At 42.9% G+C, this 13,667-nt stretch overlaps 1 protein-coding gene across 3 annotated transcripts; it reads left to right on the forward strand.

The window, feature by feature from the left end:
* The first annotated feature begins 4,475 nt into the window (after positions 1-4,475).
* On the forward strand, positions 4,476-6,920 carry LOC125748344 (uncharacterized). 3 transcript variants are annotated; one of them, XR_007399512.1, is made up of 3 exons: positions 4,476-4,936; positions 5,680-6,489; positions 6,522-6,920. XR_007399512.1 is itself a non-coding variant. In XM_049024377.1 (2 exons), exons 1-2 carry the CDS (start codon positions 4,929-4,931, stop codon positions 6,395-6,397), a joined length of 726 nt encoding a protein of 241 aa, XP_048880334.1. In that variant the 5' UTR covers positions 4,476-4,928; the 3' UTR covers positions 6,398-6,920. The 3 variants fall into 3 exon arrangements, 1 of the variants encoding a protein (XP_048880334.1); XR_007399513.1 differs by having other exon boundaries at positions 6,550-6,920; XM_049024377.1 differs by having other exon boundaries at positions 5,680-6,920.
* The last annotated feature ends 6,747 nt before the right edge of the window (positions 6,921-13,667 follow it).

The following is a 13,667-nucleotide window of genomic DNA, read 5'->3' on the forward strand; positions in this document are numbered from 1 at the left end:
AAACGAACAGTGTTGATGATGACTGGACTGTTTCTTTATTCAACTAAAAGTAATGAATCAAAACTAATCTTTATTTATGACTTTTTTTCATTTTATTTTTATCCCCAGTGCTTCCAGCAGGCATTTCCTGCTCTGCCCCGTGTGCAAGAAGACACAGCCAAGCCTCTCAGTGCATCTGGCTAGGGTGTGCATGAAGAGGTCTTCGAAAGAGGCCATCCAGGAAGTGATGGAGAAGGAAAAGCAGAATTCCCTTGAACTTCTGCAGTGGGCAGGGTCTTCAGCTACAGGCTGAACTTCAGCTACATTATGCCTGTCAAAGTCTGTCAGCTTAGCCATTTCAGAACCTCTGCTAAAATCATCCTAGTATTTGTAGCGACCATCCAGTGCAGCCATGTATTTTTTGACTTGGCCACTAGCACACCTCATACAGTACAGCTAGTCAATCTGTCACTGACTTTTTAAACCAGTATAATTAATTATTTAATTGAGCTGTTGGTGAAATTTAACAAAATCATGGAACGGCTGAGGTGCCCCTGGGGAGAAGTTTGGGAACTGAAGCGGTGTTCATCTAGCCATCCAACTAGATATCAGTAACGCTTTAGAAAACAGAAGAAGTTATTACTAGTTTTTATTGTGTTACTCTTAATTTGCACATGTTCTAATGTTAAATTGTGTCATTTATTCTAAGTCAAAGTACACTTGCTACCCAGATAAACAGCTTTAAACATTTCTTTGGACTGCCTAAGACTTTCACACAGTACTGTATGTCTTAGAACATAAGAAATTTACAAATGAGAGGAGGCCTTTCGGCCCATTAAACTCATTTGGGAAGAACTTAACTAATAGCTCAGAGTTGTTAAAATCTTATCTAGCTCTGATTTAATCATCTCTCGCAATATAATATTGGGATAATTTATTCTCTTCGGAGGCCTCCATAGAATAATGCATCCATCCCCTCACTTATGTTCAGACAGTCAGAATAACAACAGCATCATCAATTTCACAGCAAGATTTAAAAATTGCTTTAACATAGAGTGATTACAGAAAAAAAGGTAAACAAATATTTACAAGATTATTAAAACGTAATAGACATATTCGTCATTCAGACATATTGTGCTTTTTTAAGAGCAGAAGGGATACATTAAATCACGATTATATTTTGTCCATAATATATATATATATATATATATATATACATATATATATATATATATGGTGGTGCAGTGGTTAGCACTGTTGCCTCATACCTCTGGGACCCGGGGTCGAGTCTCCACCAGGATTACATGTGTGTGGAGTTTGCATGTTCTCCCCATGTTGTCGTGGGGTTTCCTCCGGGTACTCCAGTTTACCCCCACGGTCAAAAACATGCTGAGGCTAATTGGAGTTACTAAATTGCCCATAGGTGTGCATGTGAGAGTGAATGGTATGTGAGTGTGCCCTGCGATGGGCTGGCCCCCCATCCTGGGTTGTTCCCTGCCTCGTGCCCATTGGGAACTGGGATAGGCTCAGGAACCCCCGCGACCCAGTAGGATAAGCGGTTTGGAAAATGGATGGATGGATGGATAAATGAGAACTATAAGTGATTGCTAATTACTGTTAACTAATTTCCTGTATGATCTTTCTCCCCTTCATTGTTAAAAAATAATTATATGTCAGGGGGTCAATCAGTGGAGGCACACGGACACGTTGGCCGGTTATCCTATTTGTTCAACGCCAGCCCAACAAGTAGAGAATTCAGCACCACAGACAGTGACCTGTGTTACTGTGACATCTGGTTCCTTCATTGGCTCTATTTATTTTTCTAGAAATAACTAATTGGCTCTTTTGTAGAAACTTCCAGCCATAGACTTGGTTCCTATATGACGAGAAGATTTTATTTTTACTCAGACTAAGAAACTATAGATACTCAGCTCTGCATACGATCTCCCCTTTACTGCTCGAGCAGGGCTCACGCACATCAACAAATGTCAAGGCAGCAAGTGCATACAAACTTCTCAGGACAGTTATAGGGCCTTCAGGAGGAGTCAAACTGCTGCATCATTCAGAGATACCTTTGTCTAAGACTTGCACTAAAGCATTCTAAGCACTTGGGCATATTTAGTGTCAGAATCCATCCCTGCCTTGTCCTGTTCTCTCTTGTTTGTTCCCATTTGGCAAGCACATGTCACTGGCCATCCTATTCTCTCCTCTGTCTTGTAGTTCCTTAGCCCGTAGTGTGTTTGCCTGCTCCTCGGGCCGCCATGTGGCTTAGTTTGACATGTGATCAAAATTTAGAGTAAACTAATACATGATAGCTTGCCTTAAAAAGAGATCAATGGCAGAACAGGGGCTCTGAACGCAGTCTGCTTTAAAAAGGAATTAACCATCTCTCTCAATATAAAATTGGGATGATTATTCTCTTCAGAGGCATCCATAGAATAGTGTGTCCACCCCTCACTCATGTGTATAGAGGCATATCCTAAGGCTCTGGCAACATTTTTCAGATAAACAAAAGCATCAACAATTTCACAGATAGTTTTAAAATTTGGTTTAATATACAGTGATTGCAGAAAATGATAAATACATTAGGTAATATTAATTAAATTACTGAAATGTGCAGATTAATAGTGAGAAAGGGTTTTTTAATTTAACATCATGATAAATGAGAACTATATGTGATTGCTAATTACTGTTACCTAATTTCCGGTCTGAACTTTCTCCCCCTCATTGGTAAAAGTCATTGTATGTCAGGGTGCCAGTCAATGGAAGCACAGAGACACGTTGGCCAGCTGGCCTATTCATTCAGCACCAGCCCATCAGGTAGAGAATTCAGCACCACGGACAGTGACCTGTGTTACTATGACATCAGGTCCCTTTATTGGCTCTATATATTTTTCTAGAAATAACTAATTGGCTCTTTTGTAGAAACTTCCAGCCTATATGAAGAGAATATTTTATTTTTATTTAGACTAAGAAACTACAGAAAATCAGCTCTGCATGTGATCTCCCCTTTACTGCTCAAGGAGGGCACACGCACATCAACAAATATCAATGCAACAATTACAGATGAACAATTTCTCACAGCTTCAAAAGTTCTGTGTAATTCAGAAATTGTCTAAGACCTCTGCTAGAACATTTTCTGCACTTCAAAATAAATGACAACTGGGTCCATTAAAAGAAGGTGATGCTGCCTGAACCACCAGCCAAGGCGGGGAGGAAAGGGAGGAACACTAGTAAAATGAAGGAAGAAAAGCAGCCCACCCTATCTCATGGTCACGGATACAAAAGTCAGGGAGTGTTATGAAGAAGACACCACACTTAAGACCATTGGTTTTATGCAGTGAATTACACCAGAGGGAGTTTTTGCATTTTAGCTGTGTTATGTAACATTCCTCAGCCTTCATTTGTTTCCACATAATGCAGGACATAATTTAGGGTGCCAAACAAAACAGCGGAACTGCAGTGTAGCCAATTATTTGTTTCAGTAGTTTTAAGATAAATAGAACATAAAATGGTTGTTTTACTTAGGTAAAAATCCAGTTGAAACAGACTTTATTTTAAAAAAGTTACATTGGCTTTAAGTGATGGCACATGTCGCTTTTGTTAATACTGCTTTGATTTTGAGGATGAAGTCTGAAGTGTAGGTGACATGCAGAAGCATGCAATTTGACGTTTGGGGATTGTAGTTTTTAATGGGACAATTTGAATAAGGAATACTGGTGATATGCTTTTTAAGGGGACAGCACACGAAAATTATAATACAGAGTATTAAAAGAACCGCTCTTTAAAGGAACTGAATTATCTTAGTGTATTTTACATCACAAGCACTCTCGGTCCGTTGGGGAGTCCGTCCCACTGTACTTGGAGAATGCTGCCATGCATTAATCATAAATTTCATTCAGTTGTGCGACAGAAGTTCCCTTCTAATGTTTTCTTCAACAAAACAAAGTCCCACGGTAACAAAAGCGCTGAGGCCAGGATCGTTAATTGCAATGTGGGGAATGCAGACCAGCTGGGGTGGGGGATCGTGCTCAGTCACAGTAAAAGGCAAACGGGTAAATTGTGAAAACGCTCTTAATCTAACTACAGCTTCTTGAATTGTGGGAGGCGTGTGTAACATAACGTTGTTCCACATACCAATATCACTACGTATCGGTATCGCAAAACAAAGTTTTAAATGTTAAGATTCTGTCATTCTGAAAATCTGAGTATTTAAGACATTATGTTACATAGCGATTTGTGGAGATAATTGCCCTCGGACAGTAGCGTTCATTTCATATTAAGTCTCTTTAAGTCATTGTTTTATGTTATGCAGGATGAATGTGCGAATTTTAATTAATCATCCTTTAAGGGTTATATGCTTACGGTGTTGTATACTATTCTCGGTGTACAAGTTAACTTATAAAAGTCTGTTCCTCTAATTATAGAATATCCATCCATCCATCCATTTTCCAAACCGCTTATCCTATTGGGTCGCGGGGAGTCTGGAGCCTATCCCGGAAGCAATGGGCACGAGGCTGGGAACAACCCAGGATGGGGGGCCAGCCCATCGCAGGGCACACTCACACACCATTCACTCTCACATGCATTCCTATGGGCAATTTAGCAAGTCCAATTAGCCTCAGCATGTTTTTGGACTGTGGGGGGAAACCGGAGTACCCGGAGGAAACCCCACGACGACATGGGGAGAACATGCAAACTCCACATACATGTGACCCAGGCGGAGATTCGAACCTGGGTCCCAGAGGTGTGAGGCAACAGTGCTAACCACTGCACCACCATGCCGCCCCCATTATAGAATATTATATAGAATAATTATACAAGAGCTATAATTATTATGATGTTATTATTTAATTGTGTGGGCCGTGTTGCTTGATTACATTTGACTCTTCGGCACGTGGGACGCTGCCGGTTTGAAAGACGCGGCTTCACTTGTTTTCTGCACCAAGATGACGAGGTACGTTGCTTTTCTGCTCCCATTTTATCGGATAATTTTTCTTATTTAGTATCTGTCAAATTTGCATGTATATTAAAATATGTTTGGTGAGTAAAGTCAGTATATTGCTTTTAAATAAAGTGATTTTGTTCCGGGGTACAATGTTAATTATATTTAAATTTTATGCGCAAAGTGTAGTTGATATTTCGCTTTTCCGCGTGCGCTTTACTGCGCTTAAGTAAATAATTGCGCTTGCTTGTGAGTAAATTAGTTCATTGCTTTTAAATAAAGTGAATATTGTTGCGGGCTACTGTGTTGGTTATATTTAAATTTTATGTGCAAGTCGGCTAGTTTCCTGTGCCGCAAAGTCTAGATAATATTTCACTTTTGCACGTGCGCTTTCCCGCGCTTTCATGTTGCATTCGGAAGAGGATGCGGGTGGTTGCGCTCGGTGCTGCCTACAGCAATGATATTCCAGCAGACCAGGAGAGGGCAGATGTATTGCAACAAACACAGATAAAAGTAGTGAAGCAAGACCTGAAAAGTTTGTTTGGTGACTAAAATCAGTATATTGCCATTTAGTAAAATTTAAAATTGTTCCAGGCTTCTGTCTTGATTATATGTAAATTGTATGTGAAAGTTAACTAGTTTCCTATGCTATAATGCAGTTGTTCATTGCGAAGGTGTCAGTGCAGAACTGAATTCCATGTGCCAGGAGTGACTGACAGCTCTATTGTATTGCCTGTGTGTTTTTCCTCATTCAGAAACAAACGAATTGCAAAAGCTGTCAGCTGGAGCAACGATCGATACTGGGCAACTTGGGACAAGTGGATGGAAGTGATTGACTGGGAAGATGAGGAAGAGCTGTGCTCCCCAGCAGAATCACCCTCTGACCAGGCTGACCGTTCCATGGTGTCACACACCCGAAAGCCAATTGCCAAGGCAGTTAGCTGGACGGATGATGTGTATTGGGCAGCCTGGGACAAGTGGGATGAGATCATCTGCTGGGGTGAAGAAGGAGAGTGCTCCCCAGCAACTCCACCCATCAACCAGCCTGGGAGGGATAAGGGGTTAGACATGCATGGGTTAGAGGTTTTTCTGTTAAATGAAAGGACAGTCTCCATAAAGCCTGCAGATGACCACCAAGACAGGCTGAAAATAGGAGCCGTAGTGGTCGACCTCTGCCAGTTTGAGCTAGATGGTGTAAATGATAAATTTGAAATTGTCGAAATACAAATTGGAGAGGTCAAATTGGAGGAGACTGCAGAGAGGGGTTTTAATTCAGAATTTGAATTGGAAATTATGGATGTGGAGATAGAGGTTGTAGACAGTGAATTCCAGCTGAATGCTCTTAATTGGGAAATTGCTGGAACTAAAGTGGACAAATTATTAGTGGAACACCTGAACATAAATAATCTAGAAGCAGGCAGTGTGAAGGTGTCCACATTAAATGGGAATGTGGTATATGTCAATGGTATGTGAGTGTGTTTGGTAATGATGGGTGTGAATGGTGTGTGTAAGTGGTGTGTGTGTGTGTGTGTGTATGAGAATGGTGATTGAATGGTGTGTGTGAGGTAATGGCGTGTGAGTGAATGGTGTGTGTGAGTGACAGGTGTGTGAATGGTGTGTGTGAGGTAATGGCATGTGTGAGTGAGTGTGAGTGGTAATGGCGTGTGTGTGAGTATATGGTGTATGTGAATGGTGTATGTGTGTGAAAATGGGGAGTGAATGGTGTGTGAGTGAATGCTGTGTGAATGGTGTTTATGAATGGTGTGTATGTGAGTGAATGGTGTGATTGTGTGTGTGAGTGACTTGTGTGTGTGTCTGTGTGTGTGAGAGGGTATACCTATCCTTATGAGGACACAATAACGTGATAAATATTCATTTCTTCAGGAAACCAGTCCCCCTAAGGGAAAACTCTATTTTATAAAAATCAGTGACTGCTATGAAAAAACTAAAAATGCAAAATACTCTTGCATTTTACTTGGTTAGTTATGGTTATGGTTAGGGTGGGGGTTAAGGTTGCAATAGTTAGCATTACCATTTTTCCCATAGAAGTGAATGGGCGGGCCCCATAAAGATAGGTATACCCTACGTGTGTGTGTGTGTGTATGATCTGTGTGTGTGGTGTGTGAGCCTGCCCTGTGATGGGTTGGTGCCCCATCCTGGGTTGTTCCCTGCCTTGTGCTGTAGCCTCTGGGATCCATCTGACCGCCTGTTCCAAAAGGCAAATTGATCCCCACAACCCTGAACAGGAGAAGTGGTTTCAGAAAATGGATGAATGTTCCCAGAGGTGTGAGGCAACAGTGCTAACCACTGTACCATGCATATGTATAGGATATGTAGAATAAAACTGCAACAGGTAATCTGGTGTGTGTGTTTTTCACTCTCCCTGCCGGCCCCTGGAGGTTTGGGCTTCCCCTTTGAGTCTGGTGCCTCCCAAGGTTTCTTCCTTTTAGGGAGTTTTTCCTTGCCACTGTCGCCTATGGCTTACTCACTGGGGGCTTTGGGTGGGGATGCTCTAAAGCGCTTTCAGACAATGTAATGTTGTGATAACGTGCTATACTTTATGTAATTTTCTAGTTACTCATGCAAATAAATAATTGTTTGATAACAAAAAACACTTGTTTCATTCTTTTTCCTGCGAGCATATCAGTCACTTCCCTTGTGCTCCTGAATTCAAAAATGAAAGTTTGTCCTGCCCTGCACTTTATTGCCGTGGGTTCCATGGGAATGCGGACCTCTACTTTGGTGGAATCCTGCTGTTGTTGTAGATGGTCTGCTCAAACGCTTTCACGTTGTGTACAAGCATATTTGTTTTTGTATCTCTGTAGAGAAGCATTCTTTTCTTCTACCTGGCAAATCCACAAATATAATAGCAATCCACCAAGGTGCAAGTGCACCTAGCTCTTAAAGAAAATGTTAGAAAAAAATAGTTTATAGCATGTTTACAGCATAAACACAGCAGTGACTGAGTACATCCCGTGTGGACCAGGCGCCTGGCTTTGACTATTTTTCTGCCATTAAACTAGCAAAGGTGGCTTGGCCATGACGTAAAATAACTTGTGCCTTTAAATTGTTAAAGTCCTGTGTCTTGTAAAGTGAGGTATGAAACAGATACCAGGCCATTTCAGTAAGGGTCAGTGTAAGTTTTCTATATGTGATTTTGTGGTTTCAAATATTTCATTGGAATCAATAGTATTTATTGCCAATTCCAGTTGCCAGGTATCTTCAATAATGTGAATAGAATACAAGAACATTTTTGACTAGATTACAGTTAATTGTTATTTTTTCTGTTTAAAAAAGACAATTGCTGTAATTTACATATGACAAAACCTGTAAAAAACATTTTGTAATTCTTTTCTAAATGAAATGAAGATACTTTGTTACTTCCCTTGTGGAAATTCTCTTTTCACCTACCCCATTTTGCCCTACTTGACACACGGGCAGCAAAGGGCAGCCACCTGTAGGGACACCCATGGAGCTGGGGGTTTTACAGCGATTAACAGCAATTTTGCAATACTTTTCTGGCAGCTTTTTTTTGCTAGGAATTTACAGTAAATTCCACAGTCAATTCTACACTAAAACAGACGTCATTCCTAAGCGCAGCATGGACTGCTTCCGGACACAGTATCAAATGCGACTTCCAGAGTCACTTGAGTAAGCTGGAGATGATTCATCCCCGGGTAAGAGAGCCTGCAGTAGGCAGCCTACCAAAAGAGGGCCTTTCCTGTTCCCTTGGTGAATTAGAAAACCAGTGGAGAGAGCTCTCCTGTTGCAGTTTCATAGAGATGAACAACATGGAGAACTTTGGATTGAGGCTTTGCAGTATGAGGGTGCTGAATGAAAAAGGAGTTTCAAAGACGTTGGTCTGCCTGTACTGCCGATTTTGTCTCTGCCCATTTCAGATGTTCATGTAAAGCGTGAATTTACTAATGTGACATTCCTTAAATATAACCACCGAAACAGAACGGTTTGATGAACAGCATCAAACTGTTTTCCTTTTTACAGACAAGAAATAGAGAGAAAATGTATCAGAGCACAAACAGTTTATGAAAATCAACAAGAGATGGATGATTTTTAAACATTTAAAACCCACAAAAAGGGAGGCAGTGAGGTTATGGAGAGTCAGGATGTGAGTGTGTAGTTGTGTAAAGTGCCACAGACACAGAGTACTCAGCTGGTTGGTTGACACTAAATCTTGGTCTGGATTTTTACTTTCTGGACCTGAACTATCCACTGCTGCACTGACCCCCACCTTCTTCTTTTTTTCCCTTTGTCCTGCCTAGCAGCTTTAGCAGAATCATGGTCTGAATGCACTGCTGTGCCAAACATGTTTGCTTTACCATGAGGGGCTCTATAAACTCTGTATAGACTCCTCATGGTTATCGATTTATTTATTTTATTTTTAACACATATAAAATATTGCAGTGGGTGAGCTGGCTGAAGAGGAGGGACAGATTAGGAGGGAAAAAAGAAGGAAAAAGAAAAAAGGAGTGAGAAACATGTCGAGTGGATAAATTCAGAAATGTGAATTTATCCAGAAATGGATGAATTCAGGAACAAACAAAATTAAAGAGTGAAGAAAGTAACACAACTATACAAGCATATAAAATCTTAGTGTGTGCTTGGATGGATGCGTGCAAGTATACGTGCATGTGTGCTCAATTGTGTAGGCGAGATGCAGGCTAGTGTGCGTGTGTTGTGTGCGTGTGTTGTGTGCGTGTGTTGTGTGCGTGCGTTTTCAACATGGAATGTACTAAATAGCAAGGGTGGGAGGCCACAACCACACCCCACAAGAGCCAGAGGTCGGCGAAGACAGGCTCGGGAGGACCAGGGCGTCCGCAGCCCCCAAAGAGCACGGAAGAGCCGGGTCCCCACGTCCCAATAACAGCCGCGCCTCCACTCCAGCCGGGGGAGGAGGGAGGTCCCAGACGCAGCCCCCGCAGCTGTGTAAGAAATTTCTCGAAGTCCGATGTTTAAGTGTTTGACAGAACTTTATTATTCGATGAGCTCAAAGGGAACAGACACTCAGTAATCATGAGTCTCGTGTTATGCTCCCCGAGCAACAAATGCATACATCTTTTACGGCCTAAAATTAGACAGTCATCTGACAAATCAAGGACAAGTCAGATATCTGGACATTCCAGTTACTTCTGCCTTTCAAGGTCCAGGCAGTTCAAAGAAAGTTTGGCCATCTGAAGATACCAGTTTCTTCTACTTTTTCAAGGTCGACCTATCAGCTTAAAACAAGTCTATCTATTTGGGACTTTTCCTTTTGCTATATTATTCTAGGAGTCGTTGTTCTCTTTTTCTACATTTTATATTATCCAATACCATGCATTCATTTTATAATATTTTCTGCAACAGCTTACTTCTCAGGTCGTGCCTTTGCTTTGACCTGGGCCTCTTGCTGAACAAGCAATATATGGCAAACATGTTAATTCCTCTATAGAAAATAGAATTTTCTTACTTAAGCAGATTTGCATTATTGTTTGATACATTCAATTAATGACAAGTAAATTACATTGTTTCAACCACTATGTGTACATCAACAACACTATTATAAACTTAATTGTTAATTACTGATTAGGTAATGCATTTTGCATAATCATCTATATTCCATTATTGATTACTGATTAGCATAATCAAGAATTTTCTATCACACCCCCCCCCTTTGATACAATATGTCAAATTTTGTATCACACCATTGTTTCACCATCAGTATCTTCCTCAGGGAGGAATAATTCTTTGAAACCTATGTAGTCGCCATCATCAGTGGAGATTGTTGTCTCCTCTGAGCACTGCACACAGTCAGCCCTGGGAGGGAGTGCCGGTGGAGCGGCACCAATAGTATCAGTCCATTTTCCTTTGTCGTCCTCATTTCTCCAGCGGCGGTGCAGTGCGTCGACAGTGAGACAGGTGAGCCCACGCAGTCACTCCTTCAACTTTCACAGCGTGCGGGGTGGCCAGCAGGACTTGGAATGGTCCTCTCCAGCGGGGCTGGTTCCAGTGCTTGCGTCTCAGGTCCTTGATCAGCACCCACTCCCCGGGTCGGACGAGCAATGTGTTCGGTCCCTCTGCTGGCTCAGTAGCGGCTATGACCTGCTAATGGAGCTCCTTCAGAGTCTCCTGTAAGCTAGACAGATAGGTTAACAGGTCACCATCTACAGTTTCTAAGTTCACCCGTCCCCCTGGATATGGGACTGGCATTGGTCGTCCTGTCAACATTTCATGTGGTGCCAATCCTGTCTGCTGGTGTGGGCGGCCTCTCATTGCCCCCAACACAATCGGAGGGCTGTCACCCAATCTAGTCCAGTGTCACTACACAGTTTTGCCAATTTTAATTTCAGAGTCTGATTTGCTCTTTCAACAATCCCTCCACTCTGCGTGTGATAAGTGCAGTAGTGTCGAAGGTCGATTTGGAACCACTCAGAGAGCTTGTGGACCACCTGATTAGAGAAATGTGTACCATTATCAGTGGTAATGCGTGTTGGAACACCCCATCATGGGATTATCTCTTAACAGATTTTTTGCAACTATCTGGCCCGTTGCTTGCTTGGCCGGGAAGGCTTCCACCCATCTGGAAAAGAGATCAACAACCACCAGACAATAGCGATAACCTCTACAGGGTGTTAGTTCTATGAAATCCATCTGCAAATGTTGGAAAGGACCCTCAGCTGGAGGAGTTGTTGCAGTTGGTGGCTTCAATGCACGACCCATGTTGTGAGTCATACATGTGGAACACCTGGAAACAGGCAGACTTTGGGAGGAAAGGAAGGTTAGTTGTTTGTTCCCTCCAGACCCCATCACTCCCCAACACTCCAGCTTTTTGTTTCCAGTTTGCTTTTTCCTCTGGCGTTGCCCCTGTCTGCAGGAGAGAAAGGTCAGCAGGATTAGTAGTAATGCACATCATCAGCTTCACTGGGGCCTCTGGGTCCGTGGCGGCTTTCTTTGCCCACCAATCAGCCCAGTTGTTCCCCACACTCACCTCGTCCTTTTGCTTAGTGTGTGCCCTACATTTCACAATGGCCAATCGTTTTGGCAGCTGAATGGATTGGAGAAGGTCCTGCACAAGTGAGTGGTGTTGAATAGGTTTGCCTAAACTTGTGAGAAATCCTCTCTGTTTCCACAGTGCCCCATGGTCATGACAGACTCCGAACGCATACCTTGAGTCAGTAAAAAGTCACTTTTTGGTTTCTCATTTTATTACAAGCCTGAGTTAGGGCATACAGCTCTGCTGCCTGCGCGGACCATGTCCTTGGTAACTTCCCTCCTTCTATTAGTTCCCCATTCGGCCGGACAACTGCATATGATGTGGAGGGCTCCCCATTCTCCAGCCGGAGTGAACACCCATCCACAAAAACCAGGTCTCCCTCTGTTAGGGGGTCCTCTTCCAAGTCATCCCTAGGCTTTGCCAATGCCTGGGTCGCCTCAATGAAATCATGCTCGTCACCTTCAACCTCAGTGGGAACTAGTGTAGCAGGATTGACTGCCCCACATCGCTCTATCGTCACGTTTGCTAAAGTTAGCAAAACGTTCTGATAATGGATCAGCCTAGCAGCAGTTAGGTGAGAGGTTTTCGCCTGAGTCAGAAGGGCATGTACTGCATGAGAGGTGCGGACCTGGAGAGGATGCATTTGCACTAAATCAGATGACATTAACACAGCTTCAGCAGTGGCTGCCACAGCCCGAAGACACGCAGGGAGGGAGCACGCCACAGAGTCCAACTTCCTAGAATAGTAAGCAATAGGTCGGAATCGGCCCCTGTGCTCCTGTCCCAGAACAGCAGTCATGAAACCACCTCTTTCATCCACACACAATTGAAACGGGCGTTTGTAATTTGGGACCCCCAATGCCGGGGTCTCACAAAGTGCCTGCTTTAGATCAGTGAATGCCCGCTCGTTATTATCTGTCCATTCAAACACATCCTGGGGTCCCAGTCCCTTACCATGCATTAGGTCTTGCAGGGGCTGGGCCCTTGTGGCAAAATCTTGAATCCATGGACGGCAATGCATCGAACATGATAAAGGCTATGGAGGTGAATGGCTGGACGCACCTTCAGTGCTTCGGACACAGGCTACACCTGGCAATAGGTACGTTATGTTTATTTTTAATAACTTTGAGACAGAGAGAGAGAGGTCTGTCTGTGTGAGTGAGTGAGTGAGTGAGAGAGAGAGAACAATCTGCATTATTATGCGGTTATTTAGCTGTTGTAATATAATCATGAATTATTTTTGTACATCTATTTTTCCAAGAAAACGCAGTGAAAGGTGACAGCCGGATCAGCCGTGCAACAGGTGTCTGCAAAAAGTTGGTGTGCCACTTCTCACATAGCTGGAAACAGAGAGTGGCACTTGAGCAAGCCCAGAAGCGCCTCAACCTTCCAGTCCACGAACTCATCACTGAGTGTCAAACTAGATGGGGGTCTAGGGTGCTCATGATTAGCAGGATTCTGGAGCAGCAGAAAGCACTCCACGAGGTCCTCTCAGAGGACAGAAACACCCGGCACCTAATTCTTGGATATCAAGATCTGGATGTGCTGCACAGCAAGGCACTGGGACCACTGCATGAATTCACGGATGCTCTGTCAGGGGAGGATTACATTAGTGTTTCACACATCAAACCAGTACTCAGCCTGCTTAACACAACCATCTTGGCACCAGAGGAGGGTGATACAGACATGACCAAGTCCTTAAAAAAGAAAATTTTGGAGTACTTGAACAGCAAGTATGAAGAGAGAGTTACACAA

Source organism: Brienomyrus brachyistius, chromosome 9 (assembly GCF_023856365.1).
Source record: "Brienomyrus brachyistius isolate T26 chromosome 9, BBRACH_0.4, whole genome shotgun sequence".
In the NCBI taxonomy this organism is placed as follows: domain Eukaryota; kingdom Metazoa; phylum Chordata; class Actinopteri; order Osteoglossiformes; family Mormyridae; genus Brienomyrus; species Brienomyrus brachyistius.